The sequence below is a fragment of the Lichenostomus cassidix genome, chromosome 7 (assembly GCF_008360975.1).
Source record: "Lichenostomus cassidix isolate B80296 chromosome 7, HeHo_3.0, whole genome shotgun sequence".
Taxonomy (NCBI): domain Eukaryota; kingdom Metazoa; phylum Chordata; class Aves; order Passeriformes; family Meliphagidae; genus Lichenostomus; species Lichenostomus cassidix.
In genome coordinates, this window is record NC_139488.1 from 7,659,233 (window position 1) to 7,679,494 (window position 20,262).

A 20,262-nucleotide genomic window follows, 5' to 3' on the forward strand; every position below is an offset into this window, starting at 1 on the left:
TCTTGTGACTGAGCACCTTTCACTTGAATCAATATAAAAATGTTACCCAAAGATGCAGCTAGTTAGCCTCCCAAAAGAAAAATGTATTCTTAGGAGCTGCTGCTAGAATTGGTAGAAATAGTCGAATAGATAATAGTTGTCTCTAGTCCTCAGTTCTCTTTTGGAAAGCATTACCCAGCAACAAATGAAATGGAGCCAACATAACCATTTAAAATAGCAAAGTAAACAGTTCATGTCGTAGTCAAGATAATCCTTAATTTCTGCTGCTTATCTGAGATCTGCCCTGCTGATCTGATGGGAGGATTTAACCTTCCTGAAAGCTGTTATCAGTGTATGTGCTTGAACTGGGAAGACCTCTTTCCACCTGCTTTTCAGAGCCCTTTCTCCTAGGAGATTAATGCTGCTATGCCCCTTTTAGAAAGGAAAACCTCTGAAATATGGATTATTTTTAGAGAGCTATACTAGAAATATTTTGCTACAATACAGCTTATGGGAAATACTTAAAAAATAATGCCTATTTAAAAGATCGTCTTTTTTCTTTCCTGAAGAACCTTGTTGTCTTAAATTCAAATAATTTTTGTCTTACAAAAGAACATGCATAGTTGTGGAAATTAAAAAGATAATAATTGGCTTATGGTTACTGCTGGTTGTGTAACCAACTCAAAATAAAAGATATGGGGAATTTTAATTTCAAATTTCTTGCACTGTGTTGGAAACCATTTTGTAATTTTCTGTTTCTCTTGGGATGCTGTGTGAAACACAGAATGGTAGAGCAGATGGCGTGTCTTCTCTTTCCAAAGAGCCGAGTAATATCACTCTGTTCAAAGGAGAAGTCTAAAGGGGGTTTCACTGGGATATGGGAAACCCCAGTCCAACATCTGGATCAAAACAAAAATCAGTGTCAGTTTAACAGGTTTAATGTACAATACTTTTCCCAAGGAAATGGTTGTGTTTCTGATGCAATTTTCACTCCATTTCTTATGGCTTATTTTAAATTAAAGAGAAAATCTGTCTTTAGATTAAGACTCTGGTATACCTGTGCCAGTGGGAGGAGGGGAGAGAATCAGTGGGTGAAACGTCTCAGGCTTAGTCATAGTAGGAGCAAGGAGTGATGGCCTGAATTATGCAGCAAAAGTTCTCAGAATAGCGAATGAGTCACTATTGCCCTTGAACTTTCTGGATCTGAAACTATATTTATCATTTTGCATTGTTCCCAAGCTGTGTATTTGTAGTCCCACACACAGAGCAACTTGCATTTTCTGCCCTCACGAGCTAAAACACAGACAGGGGAATTTCCAGGGAGAGAAGTCGAGGATTAATTTCTTTAAGTGAATTTTAAGAAAAGCTTTAGTGAAGAATACCTGCATTGGGAGACAGCTAATGTACTAATGGGAAGGTAGTACTAAAAGGTTAAATAAATGAATAAGGCAATAGCATACAAAGTAAAAAAAAAAAAAAAAAAAAAAGGGAATAAAAAGGAAGTGAGTAAAATTAACGAGTTCCTGTAGGGTCAAGAATGTGTAGCACAGGGTACTGTTTCGAGAGGCAAATATTTTTGTGAATGTAGTAGCTTTTCCTTTCCCTTCCCACCACCTTATCTGCAATGCTCTGAACAGAAACTGGGGCACTAAAAGGAAAGATACACATCGTTATATTTTTCATTCTTCCACTTCTTCTTCCCCACAGTGTAAGAGATGAATTAGACAATTTTTTTGCACCAGGTTGTGGCTAAACAGCTGGCTTAGAAAAGAGCACAGCTGTCACACCAAAAAACTACCTTGGCACTAAAATCCAGAATCCTGTAGTGTCTGCAGAACTGTGTGTTCGATTAATGACCAAATGCACATTCTGGAAGAGACAGCACTCACTGCCACAGAGATAGTTTTTCTCTTCCATAGAAAGAATGGAAAAGGTGTTTGAGAGACTTCTATCTTTAGAGTATTTTACATAATGGAATTTTAAAAATGAAAAATATTGTTATTGGGTGGCAGAATAAAAAGAGGCAGTATTGGCTTGCTGAAAAGGACTTAGCAAATGGAAATGCAAAATTAGTTCCAGGAAATATAATAGTTAACGTAATAGGTACGTGAGAACTGCAGGTTCTTTGCATTTTTGTATGTAAAGTTACTGCAGCACAGGATTACACATCCCACACTGGTATTTCAAGTTTCCTTGTTCAGTGGGAAGAAAAACCATTGGTGTGTGGAGGCTCATTTTATAGGCATAGATTATCAGCTATCTTTATATCTTCTTCCAAAAACCCTCATGGCTGTTGTGACAAATTATTAGCATAGGGAACTCCTGTGGTTATTTGTGCTGCCATGTAAGGATAAGCATAAGGAGAGAATATTCTTCATGTCTCTTTGTAATTATCTCACAGTGCATGAAAAGCAGGTAACAGAACCCTCTCTGTTTTATGGGGGTCCTTAAGACCAGTTTACTATGCCTAGACAGATGAAATTTTTAATCTGGGGGGTGGTGGAAAACAAAAGATCAGTATCTTCAGAGCAAAGCACTTCCAATAAAGTGTGCAGCAAGATCATTTTAACTCAGAACTGCAGCTTTTCCGCCCCCACCTCTGCCAAACATAATAAACATACTGGATGAAATAAACCTCAATGCATGGGGAAATTGTTCACAGGGAAATTTAGCAGTAATAGACTCACAGTTCCACAAGTATTTACATTTTTGCTCAGAAAATTAAGCTTCCTAGACTGAGAACATTAGGGACAAGTAAAAAACTGGTTTGCATGTTGGCATTACTTAGGAAGTAGGATGACAAGAAATCTCCTCTTCTGTTACCCATAATGGTTACGATTTGCTAATATAGATTTGCACTCATCTAGGACAAATTTAGCAGTTGGTGATGTGAGCAAAGTTTCACCGAGTGACTGCAAAATCTGTGACTTCCAAAATGCTATATCCTGACAGCTGTGACAGAAGCCTACGTGTATATAAGGAGTGACATTTACACCTTGTGCTGAAGCCCTGCAGTTATTTTCTGCTACTCTTTTCTGCTACACTTTTGCCTTCAGCATTGCACTGCCATGTTCCCCATGGTGGTTCCCCAACTGAGACCTGTAGGTGAGCAGCAGCAAAATTTCCACACTCTGACTAAATGTTCGATGATGTGAACATGAAGGATGGCTGCACCCAGTTCATCTAGGCATCCAGGTGGCTGATTTTTGTGGGTTTGTGTTTATTTATATTTTCTTAAAAAAAACCAAAACTTCAGACATTTGTCCGAGACTTACAGCATCCACCATAAGTTTTGGCAATGAGCTATGGAGTTACATTTTTATTGAAAGTATGTGGAACCCCCTTTTTAGTGCTGCTCACTGCCAGAAGCATTTGGCCCAAAGAATTTGGGAACTAGCATTTCTGCTGAGGGTATTTCCAACAGGCTCCCGTTTCCCAAGCCCTTTCCCTAGGATGCAGGCTCTGTGCATGCTTCTCTGCCGTGACCAGTGACAGCACTGAGGGAATAGCCTCAAGCTGTGTCAGGGGAGGCTTAGTTTGCATAATGAGGAAAAGGTTTTTCACTCAGAGGGTGTTCGGGCGCTGGAACAGGCTCTCCAGGGAGATGGTCACAGCACCAAGCCTGACAGAGGTCAAGAAGTGTTGGGACAAGGCTCTCAGGAGCAGGGTTGGGGTGTCCTGAGCAGGGCCAGCAGTTGGACTCGATGGCCCTCGTGGGTCCCTTTCGACTCGGCATATTCTGAGATCCTGCCGGCGCGGCACAGGCGGTGCGCTTCGTAATCAAAACCACACAGTTTTAAAAAATGACCATATCCATGGCAACCCGAACCCGACACCGCCGCAGCCCAGCCCGCTCACAACGCCTTTACACGTCGCAAAGCGCGGGAGGGAAGGAAGGAGGGAGGAAGGGAGCGAGGGAGGGAGGCGGCGCCCCAGGGCTCCCCTCAGCGCGCCGGCTCCGCCCGCTGGGGGCGCTGCTGCTCCCGCCGCGCCGGCCGCGCGCGACACCAACGGCCCCACGGGGAGACGCGGCTCGCGCCGGGGGGCGTGGCGACACTCTGAGTGACGTCCCTGCTGACCAATGGGCATGCCGCGCGCCTGACAGTTAGTCGGGTTCGGCCAATGGTGCGAGGCGGGAGGCGGGAGCGGCGCGGCGCGAGAGGCGCGGCCGGGCGGCGCGGCGGGCAGTCGGCGCGGTGGCGCAGGATGATGCGGCTGTGGCGCTCGGCGCTGCTGCGGGAGCTGCTGCTGCTCGGCCCGCCGGGGGCGGTCGGCGGCGGGGCCGCGGCCCCGGGACCCGCCGCCGGGACCAGGCGTCTCCCGCCGCCGCTAGCCGCCCTCGGCGTCAGCCCGCCCGCCGCCCGCCGCGGCCCGGGGGCGCTGCCGTCGGCGCGGAGTCTGTGCACCCGCTCGGAGGGAGCCTTGGAGGAGCCGGGGAAGGGGGCGCAGGCGCCGTCGCCGACTCCCGGCGAGCCCCCCGCCGACAGCGGCCACAACAATAACCACGGCGGCGGCAGCAAGGAGGTGGCCGGAGGCGGCGGCGGGGAGAAGTGAGTGTGGCGGGGGCGGCGGGCGCGGGGGATGATGCGGAGGCGCCATGTGAGCGCCGCCTCCCCTTCGCACGCGTGGTGCCTGCGGAAGGGGCCGGGCCGGGCGGGCGCTGCCCCGGCAGGTGCGGGGGCTCCATCCCGGGCGCTCCCGGAGCGCTGCGGAAGGGCCCGGCTGCCGGCGGGCTCGGAGCGGGAGAGGACCGCACGCGCGTGGCGAGGGGCGTGTGCTCCGCTCGGGGCTCCGCTCAGCGCGGCGTGGGGCCCGGGCAGCTCTCGGGCTTAGCCCGGCCCGGGGGTCCCTGCCGCGGCTGGGTGGGGTGCCGTCCGGGGGGAGGCCCGGCGCAGGCAGCGTGCCGCGAGGGTGGTTTCAGTAGCGCTTCCACTTGGCTAAAAATATTTTTCCAGAGAAGCAAAAGCTGTGTCATCTCGCATTAATTATTAAAGGGAGTGTGCATGGAGCGTAGTGCTGCCTTGGAAGTTTTGCAGCGCTGTCTTGTCCACGTCTTTATCCACCTGGATGCGTTGCTGTGTAAGCTGCCCTAGGGTGACCCTGCCTTGGCAGCGGGGTTGGACTGGGTGATCTCCAGCCGTCCCTTCCAGCCCTGACAATTCCGTGAGCTAGTGCGGCCAGGGACAGATACTGCCACCCCTGCGTGCTGAGTAGAGATGTTTATAGGTGCTGCAGGATGTGTGCCTGTGCCAAGAGGTCCTTATTTGTCCCTTAGTGACAAAGGTGCATGCAGGTGATAGAATGATAAGGCTGTGTATGTTTATGAAGTTAATATTCCTTCACTCAGAACCTGAAATATTCTTAAAAAAAAAAATGGTCAGAGACAGGTATATCAGTTCCAGTTTTTGTACCTGCTAATGACTGGTTGTGGATACCAGGGATAGAGTGTAATGATGAGGTAAATGGATTGGCAGGGCATTCTGCTCTGTTAGTCGTCAGCATTATGCAAGTTCACTTCATACCACTCCCTGTCTGACAGTCTCTGCATTGGTTGTTCAAACCTGGGTACATTTAGTATCTCGGATAACCTTTTAAAAGAAGTTTGACAGCTTAACTGCAAGCCCCATGAAGACTTCCCCTGTGTGTGTGTTTGAAATGTTCCCCGTGGCATTCCTGTAGGCACCCTATGTGCTGGTTATGGGGTGGCGTATTTAAAATTAAGCCCAAGCTGCTTTCCCATGCTTTACTATGCTTATTACCTAGATGAAAAGAGCAAATGACAGAAGAAACAGGGCCGAGAAAGGAGTACCTTGTTTTGACACAACAAAGTCTCAGTTAGTCTAATGCTAAGAGGAAGTCTGGAAAAGATTCCGCAAGGCTAGTCAGGAAGGCTTCAGCCCTCAGCTTGTTAGCAGTTCTGCTTTTGAGTTGCGGTTTGTGGGGTTTTTTTTTAGCATGAACTTGCACTCCTTCAATATGGCAGGTGGGGAAAGAGGCTGTGGCCTTGTTCTTCTGTGCTTTTTCCCATCAGATGCCTGAGCTGCTCAGCCTGGTTCAGTGGGGTATAGCCTGCTTTAAAGGCATCACCACTAACTTCTGCTGTCAGATGCCTTAAAAAATGCATGCATGCACGTTAGGTTATGTAACCATATACAATATAATACACAATCATACGGGTATTACTTTTCAATTTATGCGATTTTTCAACAAATATGAAGTCTCCTCTTTCAATTAGCTCCATACATAATGTTTTGGAACAAAAAATTATTCCTCTGCAGCTCAAATAGGTGTGGTTTATAAAGACTGCACTTCCGTTTTCAAGCAGAAATACAGACATTAAAAACTTTGGAAAAAACCAGCATGCCAACTGCGATGGATTTTTGAGGATATTGCAAAGGTGATTTATTGAAGAGGTAACATTTTCTTAAAACAAGCTGCTATCAGCTTCCTACAGCTAGCATCAATTACAGAAATTCTTTGATTTCTAACGAGTGTTAAAGCTATGTGATCGCAAACCAGTTGAACACTTTTAATAATTTTTGGCGTTTGACAAAAGGATGTATTTGAAAGTCAGATGCTTCTTCTCTGAGCCTGCGGAATGATCAAGGAGAAATTCTATAAAACATCTACCGTATAGTTACAAAAAAGGAAAAGCTAGAAACTTCCTTTTAATTTCAGGTTGTGCAGGAATTCCTGGTGGCACGTTAGTCAGGGTACTGGATACTTTCATTCTTTACTTAATGCAAAACTTTGAAAATCTTCCTCAGGCATTTGTAAATGACACATTGCATGTGGAAATCATTGTTATATTAAGACAGAGTACGGGGTCCAGAAGAAAAGTGAGGTTCTTCAAAGGACAGATGTCTGAATTGCAGTGACAACTGGGCTAAGTCAGTGTATTCTGCTGATTCCAGCACTTTGCCGTCCAGAGTGTCTAATGTTTGAGTGGAGTTTGTCAAATGGTTTGTGGACCCAACTGGCAATAGTCCCTTTTGCACTTTCTTTATTTTTGGTTGTTAGTGTTGGGGAGTTATGTTTTCTGTTTGGTGATAAGGTCATGGTTCTGGGATACTGAAATAACCCACGGTGTCAAAAGACAGCAGTAAGGTTTTCCTGCTTATTTGCTTGCCTAACAATCCTTGTGTACAGAGAGTAGGAGTTGCAAGTGAAAGCCTAAAATGTTCTGTGCAAAGGCTATACAGAATTTAGAACAGTTAAATTCCTCATAGAGAGAATAAATTATGAGGTCTGGCTGATGAAATAACTAGTATCCCATTGCATAACCAGATCCCCTTGTGCGTTTTTTCCGTAACTTCTTCCACCACCTCCTTATCCTTGCTATCCAGCCTTCACACTGTGTATCCAACTGAAACTTAATATATTTTGGAGAGGAAAAATAATGGAGCTTAAACTGAGAGTGGTCACAGACTGGTAATTTTAATTAATGGAAGCTGTGGATTAAAACAGTAACGTCTGTGCACACGCCTGAGTTGTTAAAATGCAGTGGCCTAATACAGTCCTTAGCTATAGATGTGTATAATATTTAATACCTTTTGCTTCTACTTTCAATATAACTGTCCATTGTTTGCTTTTACTTTCAGTATAACTGTGCATTGTTCATCTTGCATCTTTTGCTGGACAGGAAAGGGATCAAACAGTTTATCTTAGTATAAACTATCTCTAAATTACAAAGGGCTTGATTAAGGTGAGAGGGGGGAGGAAAACATGAGTGACCCTAACTTTTGAAAGCAAAATTGCTCACTTTTTACAGCTAAATTGCAATAGTTCTGGACACTAGTAAGTAGAATATTACAAAAAGGTTAAAGGAAGTGTTTAATTATTTTTTTTAATGACAAGGGAGTGGTAATGCTCTTTTTTAAAGGCAGAGGTGAATTCGGGAGATAATAAAGATAAATTCACTTTTGCAGCCAGGTCAGGTTACAGGGGAATAACTTGTAATCAGGCAGTGGTTCATTGCACTGATATGCCTGTTGGAATGTGGATACCATACTCAGGGATGCAAGAAACAGTTAGAAGTGCATTTTTATTAGACCTTTCATAACTTCTATAGAGGCCCAGGTCCTGAAGCTACACTTCTTTGTTTTACCATAAGCACTTTGATAGCTACTAAACATGTCTATTTTTGGTCAAGTTTATAAATATGTAGTTTCCTCTTGACTCTTGGTAAGTTCTTGGGTAAATAGCTACCCACCACTGTTGTGGGACCAGTGCCTCACTATACAGGTGGTCAGAAAGTAGTTATTTAGTGAATTGACAAGTGTTTGTATCTCTTGGGTGGAGATACTACATCTGTAATGTGGTGACTTACTTCTTCAAGGTGCCTGTTTTAGATATGGTGGATAATGCCTGTGGCTTTCATAGAATCGCAGGATAGTTTGGATTAGAAGGGACCATCTAAAGGTCACTTGGTCCTATCCCCTCTACTGTGAGCAGGGACATCTTCAACCAGATCAGGCTGCTCAGAGCCTCATGCAGTCTGACCTTGAGTGTTTCCAGGGATAGGGCATCTACCACCTCTCCGGACAGGCTGATCCAGCATTTCACCACCCTCACCATAAAATTTCTACATTATATCTAATCTAAAGCTGCCCTCTTTTAGTGTAAAACCATTATGCCTTGTCCTGTTGCAACAGACCTTGCTAAAAAAGCCTGTCCCTATCTTTCTTACAGACCTTTCTTATAGATCTGTATAGTACCTTATATCTTTAGGTACTGATAGGCTGCAGTGAGGTCTCCCAGGAGCCTCCTCTTCTGCAGGCTGAACAACCATATTTCCCTGAACCTTACCTCACATGGGGAAGGTGCTCGTCCCTCTGACCATCTTAGTAGCTTCCTCTGGACCTGCTCCAATGGGCCAATGTCATTCCTGTGCTGAGGACCCCAGAGCTGAGTGTAGCACTCTAGGTGGGGTCTCACCAGAGTGGAGTGAAGGGGAGAATCCCCTCCGTTGCCCTGCAGGCCACACTACTCTGAATGCAGCCCAGGACATGTTTGGCTTTCTGAGCTCTCAGTGCACACAGCTGGATCATGTCCAGCCTCTCCTCCACCAGCACCCCCAGGTCCTTCTCAGCAGAGCTTCTCCTGATCTCTTCTACCCACAGCCTGTATTGATTCCAGGAGTCAGTGTGGCCCAGATGTAGAACCCTGCACTTGCCCTTGCTGAGCTGCATGAGGTTCACACCTGGACAAGCTTCTCGAATTTGTCCCGGTCCCTCTGGATAGTGTCCCGTCCCTCAGGCTTGTCACCTGCACCACTCAGCTTGGTGTCATTGGCAAACTTGCTGAGACTTCAGTCAATCCCACTGTTGGTGTCATTGACGAAGATATTAAACAGTACTGGTCCCAGTACAGACCTCTGAGGGACCAGTGTTGGTGACAGTAATTGTGATCTCCTTTTTATAACTAGTATCATACTTGTTAGTAATGCCTGAACCTGTGATTAATGATATCATATCTCCATATGATTTGTTGTTCTGTAAATCCTGTTCTACATTTTGCCAGTTTTATCTTGAAGTACAAAGCAGGAATCTTCTGCTTTTTTTTTAAATTTAGTCTTGTTTCTATCCTAGAAATTCAGCATTTGTTAAAATGAAATACTCCCCAGAATCTGGTGTAGGCATTGTACTGATGCAAAAGGAAGGGCTGAAAGAAGGAATGATATGGACTGCAAAGTCCTTGTGCTTGGAATTCCTGTGTTTGTTTTCCTTTGTGTTTAAAAAATAGTCCACCAGTATTGCAGTCCACAGATGAGAATACTGTCAAAGAAGTCTAGTTGTGTAATGCTCTGGTGCTTATTTATTTGTTTTTTTAAAGAAGGTAAAAATGTATCAAAAGTCATTACTCATGAGATCAGGTAAACTGGAATTTCTACTTAATTTGACTGTGAAAATTGTAAGTTCCCTAACGTGAAAAACAGCTTTTTACATGTGTGGAAGAGAATTATCTTGCTAAGTGTGTTCACAGTGCCAAAACACATCTTTTAGGTTAAGCAAACAGTTACTGACATCGCTGATCTGATAAACTGCAGAGCAAGCCTTTTCACCTCTATTTAGCTGATAAACTTTATCAAAAGATGGATTATTTGACAAGGAGCAATTTTTTGTAAATATATTGAATGTCATCCTCTTTGCTTTGGTAGTCAGTGCAGCTCCATTGTTTAAATAGGCTGAGTGACCCAATATTGAACAACAGCAGATGTGAAAGATATGAAAACCATGTCAAGAGATTTGCTGCTGTGAAAGGTGTAAGTCTCTTTAATAGATTAAAATCTCACAAAGAGGCAGCTAAAATCTTGGTTAAATGTCTGAAGTACTTTTCTGCACCTTTCCAGATAGAAATTCCATTCTTGGAGCAGCTGTAAAGTTCTGAGTAATTGCTCAGAAATGTGTAATTAAATAGGTTATCAGTTAAAATTTCTCAGTGTGTTTGCCGGCTGGTTTTGCCAGAGGGAAATAGAAAAGTTTCCTCTGCCAGACCTTCAGCAGTCCAGGAACGAGTTGTGTAGCAGAGACATTCCTTAAAACACGAAATCTTGACACTTTGGGGAGCTCCGTTAAATGCTTTGTGTCAATGATGAAGATGTAGGGGAGTAGACTATATAACTTAGCCTAACTTTTAAAGTGAATCCCTGCAGAATTAGGATGCAGACACAGGGTGAAGCTTTAGTCGCTATGTTGGTAGTTCTGGTTTTGTTGGATTGACTGGTTATACTGTCCCCAAAGGATTGAAAGCAAAACATGCTGCCTGGAAGACTCGAATTTTCTTTAGGAAAAGGGGTGTTCAGTAATTTGCTTGAGGTAGCTGCAAGCGTTTGTCTTGGTTGAATTGCCAGCCTGTCTGTGCATTAGTCAGCCAGCATAACTTAAAAAAAATCCAGACTGTAAGACAAGGAAAGTTCTGTTGGCTTACAAAGCTGTCTTCTGTTCTTAGTATGTTAATACAGTGTTTTAAATTGGAAAATGAGAGGTGATATTTTTTACTACTGGGTTTCATAGCTAGTTATGAGGAAAGGAGGGAGGCAAGGGCAATCTAGAGGTTGTCTTAAATGTAAAAGAGTATTTGGGTATAATCAGATTTTTATTAAAAATAATCATAAATCTGACTTGTGTAAGTATTGGGAGAGGAGAGGATTAAACGTCAGTCAGTAAGATTGCATTGGCCTATCTAGGGTATTGGCTTAGTTGTAGCATTTTATTTTTGCAGTTGTAACCCTGAGTTCTGTTATTCAAAGAATTTTTCATCTCATGAAAACTTCAGTAACTAGAATTTGGACCTGCTTTTTGTGCACACATGCGTAAATGTATAAAAATACATAAATTGCCACTGAGCATTCTAGTTTCAGGCAATAACTTGTATCACTATATAAGAACAAAATATAATAGATTATAAGATAGACCTTTAAAATTGATGGCTAAAATAATGTAAGACTGCGTACTCTGCATTTTAGTTAATATCTACATTTGCTAAAGAACTGTTTTGGTTTTATTTAGTTTTGCTTGTCAAACATCAGAACATTGGCTTTTTTTGTCTAGAAACAAACCTGGGCACTTCAGGGGACCAAAGAATCAGCATCTCTTTGCTGTCGCTGCCCCTCCCAGTCTGGAATTGTATGTTTTACTCCTCACAGGGCAAATGTAAAGACTGGGGCTCCTGCCTGCTGCAGGGTGCCTTGGAATATCAAGGAAGGCCAAACTTTTTATAGGTTAAATCTGTAAACTTCCTAAGGCTTTGAAGGAAAGCTGTCAGCACTGCAGCTTTTCTGTCTTAGAAGGTATCTCAATGCTTAGTCCGGTAGGTTTCCTTCAGCTTTCACATAAAATGGAGATGCAGGTTACAAAAACCTGCTGGCATAGGGAGAGTGGATCTCGGAGTGAAATGGGTAACACCTGGGACCCTTGGAGAGGCAGTGTGTTTGCACTGATAAGCACAGTGGCCATTAAAGGTGCATCTACACTGCGTTTACTTTGCTAAGTAGGTGTGATGAGAGTCACTCCTTCTGCTTCAGGTGCTCTGTTATGCTGCAGATGGCTTTGCTCGTGTCACGGTAACTGATGGGGCTTACATAAGCTTCTAGAAGGATAAGGACTTTAGGACTCCTCCATGGAGTCCTAAAAACAGACTGTTTTGAAGAAAATATTACACATTTATCATCTCCTTCTCTTGCCTGTGGAACAATTGGGTCAGTATGCTCTACAACTTTATTATGAGGCATGTACATCTTGGAATCTTATAAATAATTTATTCTCTGCAAGGAACATCTCTATCCTCAGTAACCTCAAGAAGAGGGATATGTGATTTATCTGCTCCCAAAAAAATCTAAATATAATCTTAGCAGTATGACAATAAAAATATGACTGTTGCAATTTAGAATGTTTGCTACTGTAAAATCTATGTATGCTACTTGTAATATTACCTTTTTTTTCTACTTAAAGTTGAGCTAAGCTTGTGTTCACTGATAAAAATGTTCTTTGAAATTAGTGGTAGCAGCTATATTGGTAGTGAAAACGTGTTTCTCTGAGAATAATGCAAAAATGTGTATAAATAAAAATAGGCACTAAAATAATCTATGCTTCTTTTTCCCTGTTTTCCAGTAAAATGAAACAAGGTCTCCTTCCTAGCTTAGAAGATCTACTTTTCTATACAATTGCAGAAGGACAAGAAAAAATACCAGTCCATAAATTCATAACTGTAAGTTTACTGTTCCAGAATGCTGTATGAAAGCTAACTACTGCAAAGTTATTTTACCATTCTAAATGCAAGAATGCAAAGCAAAGAATTTCTGTTGTACGTGTTGAGCTGTGGGAAGGATGGAACTATTATTCCCTCCCCAATGCTGTTTCTGTAGTTAAGTAAGAGAATGAGCATATTAATGTTTTTATTCACTTTTTTGATCTGCAAAAGAGTATGCTTGAAAGCATCTGTGGCTGTGGCATGGCTCAGTAGTATTTGTGCTTTTCTAAAATGTAGATAGACCACTGGATTTCAAATAACATTAATGCTTTGACATAAAGTGCAGGCAAACTGGCCAAAGGAAATGGCTGAGAATTCAATGGTGTCAAAATGTCTTTGTTGATACTGCAGTGGCAGATGACTCTTGTAGTGATAAACGCTGAGCAGTAGATAATTTGATTGTAGTAGCATGGCTTTTCACTTATTAATTATTGTTTTATTATCATAGGCACTCAAATCTACAGGATTACGTACATCTGATCCTCGATTGAAAGAGTGCATGGATATGCTAAGACTGACCCTTCAGACAACTTCAGATGGTGTTATGCTGGACAAAGACCTCTTTAAAAAGTAAGCTGTCAATTACCTAACTATCTAATTCTGAATGAATGTTGCCCGTGTGTTACTGAGTGCTGTCTTAAGGAAAGACATAAGGTATATAAATTGACGTATGATTAGAAAAGGAGTCAAACATACACTCCTGATGCTGTTCTGATAAAAGTTTGTTCTCAGATTTCATGCAGCATATAGGCTGTGTGATCTCCACAAGAGTTTAATGTGTCAATGTTGTTTGCATATGTCTGACCCCATACTGCAACTCTTGGGCAGATGCCAAACAAATTAATTGATGCAGCATGAAGTATGATTATATAAAACTGCTCTCACTGCACTGTCAGTTTGTAGTCTGAAGTTCAGGATGCTGCTTCTGTGTGGAGAGATGTTCAGAGTATGTATGTAATTCTAAAAGTGAGTATGTGAAAAACAGTGAAGCTAAATTTCGAGATGTGGAGATGCGAGGAGTTAGAATTGCAGGCACTCCTTTGATCTGTTTTGGGAAGGATTTGTGTGCTGTATTTTAGTGATTTTTTTTTTTAAACGAAGTCTGTAGTCAGCTGGATATTATAAGCACTGTTCAGGTCATCTTCTGTTTATTTCAAGCACACTACTTTGCTCCTCTGCTTACAGCTTTTTTGTGCCAAAAGACTGGAAATTTAGAGGCTCTTAAATTTTGAAATGAAATTTTTAGACTATTTTTCTGTCTACATTTTTATTCCATTTACAGGGTAAATCATAATGTCTAAAACTTACTTACGTATACAATTTTGTATGTGTGTGTATATATATAATATGTATATTTTATATACATAAAGGTATATAAAATATATACAGTATATGCTTATGCTATACTATGTATTTACATAGTTTATATAAGTATAAATATATCAAGTATATGTGTAAATAAATATATGTATATATACATTTTTGGAAATAGATTGGGGAAAAAGTGAATATCTGTCTGTGTGACAAAATAACAAACCAGTCAACTGCTTAAGCAGATGTGAGATACTTTGTAAAGGTCCAGCATGGACTAAATTTACTCCTGTATTAAGACCAGGTCTTCTAAAAACTCTAAATTGTTAAATTCAGAAACCTTCCTGGGTGTATGGATGGATGGGAAAGGAAATGCTTTTGCTGTTATGCTTTACATTTATACTAAAAGTCTTCTTTGCCATAATGATCTATGAATTGTTTTAGGGAAGGGCTCTACATTTGAAAAAGGACAAATGATTGCTAATTAGCAGGATTAGTTTATTTCCTATGTCGCATCTCTGGGATTTGATCCTCTGTGTTAGGAGAGTATTTGTTACTATAACAATTTGTGGAAAGCTTACATGGTTACTTCTTGTGTAGGAAGAGTTTTGAACATAGAGATTATACAGAGGTGGAGAGGTGAATCTTATTTCACATAGCAGATTTCCTTTGCAGAAGTAGAAGATTGCTTTGCAACTATTTTTGTGAATTGAAAATCCCCAAACTTCAGTTATCTGTTGCTCCTAGGCACACTCTGTTTGTTATGAAGGGAATTGCACAGGGTCCCTGTATTTTCTTCTACAAGTGTGAAATACAATAATGTATCTACTCAGTTGTACTTAACTCAGGACTTTGAACCTTCCATTCCTTAAACATGAAAGTCAGTAGTGTAATTCTCCTCTTGAATTTGAATCTAAAGCTGCCAGATCAAATAAAGTATCAAGGATAAGTGATCTGGACTAATGGTATCATAAGCTTGACTAAATCAATCAAGTCCACTAGAAATTACCTGTAAAATACATCAGTTCATGCATCTGTGCTGTCTGTTTCTATATGCCTTTGTAGTGGTTCTAAACATTAGGCTGCAATTTGACTAAAATTGCATTATTTTGAAGTTTTTTGGCTTTAGAGCAGTCTCCACATCAGTTAAAATTTGGAAGAAATCTCCATGTTACAAGCAGAGCAACTTGGAGCTTTAATCTTCAATCTCCAGAATTTCTTGAATTGAAGACTTCTCGGATGCACATTTTTTAGAGAGTGCTGATAAATTTATGAATTAGCTGTTCATGTTGCATTTGTGTAACATAACGTGGTCTTTACATACAGTGTGGGTGATACCTCTCTGAGGCCAGGCTGCTACTGAAAGCAGTGCAGCACGCTAGTTGGCTTGCTATGGGAATGATTTTCTTTTTTTTTTTTTCATTTTGGTACTACTTAATGTAGTGGTAATAGTACTATCTATTACTGGATGAAACTTGGGCAACTTAATAAATATGGAGGATGGGATGGTTAATTTTAGACAAGCTTGACCCAGGTATTAATAAATGTTTTCATCTGATTTGAGCAATTAGATTTGAGGAATCTTTTGATGTGAGATGTAGAGGATTTCCACTATGTTAGAGTATTCATACCTGGTTTGTCAACATAACGTCACTTATTTTTCTAAAATGTTTTAATGTGTTGAACACTTTTACAGACCGAGTCATGGAATTTTACATGCCTTTCTGTAATGCTTATACTGTAGCTTTTTAAGCAGGAAAAAAGGTGTATCTGTATATATAGCTGAACAGCTCTTTGGAATTGATAACTGAGATGGTCTTTTTATCCAGGTTTACTTTGTGTAAGGAGGCAATAATCAGCAGTCTGAGTAAGAACTTCAAAAATAATGGATAACATTTCCTCTATCATAACAACTTGTATGATAAAGGAAACAAAGGGATCCTAACTTGTGCTGGAGACCAAAGGCATCATTTCCAACAACCCCCAAACTGTTGCTTTCAGGTTATACAAATCACTGACAGTTAGTGTAGATCATAAGACTTGCAGCCTAATCTTCTGAACCAAAATGTATCAGGAAAAATTTATAGTTTGTAAAGACATGATTTAAAATTGGGCAATAAATGCTTGGATTAGTATTTGACAAGGCAGTTGTTATTTTTTTTTAATTTTAGAGTGAGATTGTAAAGTTTGTCAAAATGGAAGAGCGCAAAGTAGGAAGTTTTTAGTATAGCTATCCTGAGCACCACTAAAGTATGTGAGAGATAAGGGCCAAGTTGTTCTCAAAATTAGACTGGAGAAAGATTTTTATTTATCAGTATGTTAATTTACCTAAATTCCTCTCTGTGATCTTTTCCTAGTGCTCCACTTCTGAGCCTGAGGCCAGCTATCTCCAAAGGGTTACCTGGACTGTAATTAGTTAAATACTCTGGTGGGGAGGAGATGTCAGCTGCAGAATTTTGGAGGCTGTCATGGCTCATGGCTGACTGACTGAAAACATTACTGTTCTGTTAAAGGGAGACTTAAGGCTTTTGTTATTTTGTCCATGAACTAATTGTTCTGAATACCCGTCTAGATTACTTAAACCCCTGTATTTAATTCAGTCTGTGAATTCATATGATTTCCCTGGGTTAAAGAGTACCGGGATAAATACCTGGACACGATCTTGGCAGAGTCTGGGAAAAACTGGTAACAATAGGTAATGTCCTTAACCAGCATAGCTGTTGCTGCAGTGAGTTTCAGTCTTTGTATTAAAATGGTTCAGCTGCTGAAGTGAGCACCATAGACTTGGTGTAAATTTTAAGTGTATAAATGCCCTTCCTCTTTCAGAAACATAGTGTGATCTTAAAGGACTGTGTTTTGGTGCATAGTGCATTGTTTTCCATGCTCTGTTCTGAATTGTTCTAATAGGTTTAGGTGAACTTCAGATTTTTATTTTCTTTTTCTTGTGAGAGTGCTTAATGCTGTGCAGGTGGTACAGATAATGTAGAAGTGCATCTGAAGTATGACCCTAGTGCATGTTATGTTGTTATCCCTCTGGGCACATAGCTGCCATCAGTGTTATTAATTACTTTTGAAAAGGGGTTTTGCACCTGGAGTAGGTAACTGTAATTGGAGGCTGCTGGCAACAAAAGCAAACAGGATTTTTTGCAAGATACGAGAAAAAAAATGACGGATTGCCACAAGTGTCTGAGCTGCCCTTTTAACGTAGACTACCAAAGCAACATATACAGACAGCAGTTTGTAAGTTGACTGTTTGTAAGTTACATCGGGAACTTTGCCATTTCTCTTTCACCTTCGGGGAGCTGTGCCTATCAGCATTTGAAATGGGTGCCAGTTGAATTTGGGATAAAGTCGTGTAAGTACGAAGGAGTTTAAAAGCTTAAAAAAAGAGAGGGGAATTCAAAGGAAGGATAATTCTGTTTCTTCACTGGTCTTTATGCATCTTCATTTTGAACTTATGGTAACTTTTAATAGTAGGATTATTGAAATATCTATTCCAAGTGAAAACATTTCCCTAATTCTTTTTTTTCTGAATAAGTCTTAATTGGAAGGTATGTTCTTTGTAGCATGTGCCTAGATGTTCTTAACTTTCCATTTGCCTGCATTAATAGTATTGTTTCTGCTTTTGTCAACACTGCCAAAAGGCATGGTATGAAGGTGTTAACTGTTTGTTTGGTGTTAAACCTCCCTTTGTCTTCCTTGCCCTGGGATAGGGCTGTTAATAGCCTTTAACAGGACGTAATTGAACTGACTGGCTGCCAGTTCCCACCCTGCTCGTGCTCTCCCCCCTCACCCAGACACACCACTACCGCATGTCTCAGTTGGTGTTTTCATCCTTCTTTCTGTTTGTCCTAGATAAGTCTTTTCCTTTTTACCTCATCAGTTTTTTAACTCTACCAGATGGGCTGATGTTCAGAGGGTGTGGCCGATAGCGTGGCTGTGTTTTGGGCTAAAATGCAACAGAGATTCCCTAAGTGCTGGTGGTTTGAAACGAGAAACTTGCAGTCTTGCTCGCTGTTAGCTTTTGCTTAGTTCAGGAGATGTTACCAAGTCTTTCCACGGGGTTTTGTTCATATCCGAATGGAATCACATTCCAGTTTGATCTGATGGCAGCGTTCTCACCACAGTGAAATGAAAGAAAGCAACCCTGAGCCTCCCCAGTCTGATCTAACTCTGAAATTAGCACTTTTTTTGGACAAGGGCTGGGTTAGATAAACTTCACATGGCTTGATCCTAGGAATTGGGTGGCTTAGATCCGTTTTGCAAGCTGAGGTGCTACGTGAGGGCAGATTGATAATACCTTGCAGTACAGCTTCACAGCTGAAACTTCAAAAGAGAGCTTTAAGCAGAAAGGAATAAAAATAAATGCAATAAAACTGTTATAACTAATTTTAAAAAATAGAACTTAGAGTGGCAAATTGGAAAAGTAATAAAGACTTGTTCTTGTAGGCATATAGCTTCAAGGGACTGATGGTCCTAATTAAATAACATGTAATTGCTTCTTAAGTAGGCTTTTTGAAAGTACATTGTCAAAATACTAATGAACTTCTTTCACTTTTTTTCAGGTGTGTACAAAGTAATATTGTGTTGCTTACTCAAGCTTTCAGAAGGAAGTTTGTCATTCCAGATTTTATGTCGTTTACTTCCCATATTGATGAGCTGTATGAAAGTGCTAAAAAACAATCTGGAGGAAAGGTAACCTGTTTGTAAATTCAGCTTCGAACTTCTGTAAATTTTCAGTATTAAGCAAATATGTTAAATATTAACCAAATTCATTAAGTATTAACCAAATTAATTAGTACCATTGTTAACTAGACAGGCTTTTCTTAACATATTAGCAAAATTAAACTGATAACTTGGTGATAGAGTTTTGGAAGTTCAGTTATGCCTGCAGCTTTTAAACTGTGTTAGAAATACAGTTAACAGCCTCTAATAATCTTGTAGATGTTAGACTATGAAAATAGCATTATTCTGTCTTTATTTTACATAAACTACAAAACTGCTGTGTAATTTTTCAATTAGTCTGTAGAAAAATTATGCAGCTCTACATACCTGTCTGGATTGTGTGACAGAAGTAATCGTCAATACTGTATGGTTTGTTAGTAAATAAAATTTATTCTGTTGAATAATCCCAGACTGTGTTACAAGCTAAAAATTTAATATGACTTGAAAATACTGAACATGCTGTAATACAGAACACACATACCTCTCTGAATGTGCTGAAAATTTTGCTTTGAAAAAAATGTCTTATTTGATAATGATCTGGTGAATATAATAATTTCTAAGGAAGTTTTAGATATAGCAGGTGACTATTAATAGAATAACTCAGTTGTACCTTGTGTATTCTTTCCATTGATATTTATTTTAATTAGCATATAGTTAAGCATTTTAGACGTTGTAATGTATCTCTCTTCATTTCATCCTGTGATAGGTTGCTGACTATATTCCACAACTGGCCAAGTTCAGCCCCGATTTGTGGGGAGTGTCACTTTGCACCGTGGATGGACAGAGGTATACTATAACTTCTAGATTTTGTTCGTGGAATAGTTGAAGGACAAGATAGAGGCAATGCTTCTGCAGTACTAATCTTTGGAAGTTGAAAAGCTTTGTCTGACAGTACCTGTGCATCAAGCTATTTAACTTTCTGTAGGTCACAATGTGCTTAAGTGTTAGTTCCTTCTCTGCATTTTAATGTTTTCACTGTGGCATTGTTATATAATCTGTGTGTCACTGAAAAAATGCAGATTCATGTTCTTCAAAAAGAAAATGAAGATGTGGAAACTGGACAGAACCGAATACGATTTTGCTTTTCAGGTTTATCAAGCTTTCCCCTGTAAGGGTGTATGTAGGTCTTAGCTATAGTCAGAGTGATTTTATTTTTCTCATTGTGAGTAACTCAGAGTAACAGAGACAGTTAGGAGCCTAGATGTAAAGGGATACCTCACACCATCTAGCTGAGAAGTAATGTGAGCTCTCTGTCTACCTTTGTGAGTAGACAATGCAAGATGCTCATCAGCTCAGCTGACCTGCAGTTTGGTGAGGTCCTACTGCAGCTTGTGTGAACTGCAATTTTTAGGTGTTGGGTCTGTGAATGGAGCAGTCCTGAGAGCATCAGACTTGCTTATTGTGGCTATGGCTTGGAGTTAATTTTACCATCATCTGTTGTGATCTATATGTTTCCAATTAGCCATATGCTCTGTAATTTTGGGAGGAGCCGTACAA

The 20,262-nt window shown here is 40.8% G+C and overlaps 1 protein-coding gene across 2 annotated transcripts in view; it reads left to right on the forward strand.

Moving 5' to 3' along the window:
• Window positions 1-4,159: 4,159 nt before the first annotated feature.
• The window catches only part of GLS (glutaminase), a 61,389-nt gene continuing 45,286 nt past the window's right edge, over window positions 4,160-20,262 (forward strand). Inside the window, exons 1-5 of one of the 2 annotated variants that reach the window (XM_085066046.1) lie at window positions 4,160-4,529; window positions 12,591-12,687; window positions 13,178-13,299; window positions 18,606-18,735; window positions 19,472-19,551. In XM_085066046.1, coding sequence (XP_084922172.1) covers window positions 4,186-4,529; window positions 12,591-12,687; window positions 13,178-13,299; window positions 18,606-18,735; window positions 19,472-19,551 — 773 coding nt within the window. In that variant the 5' untranslated portion in view covers window positions 4,160-4,185. The remainder of the gene's footprint in view (window positions 4,530-12,590; window positions 12,688-13,177; window positions 13,300-18,605; window positions 18,736-19,471; window positions 19,552-20,262) is intronic. The other variant, XM_085066045.1, reaches the window with a different exon arrangement.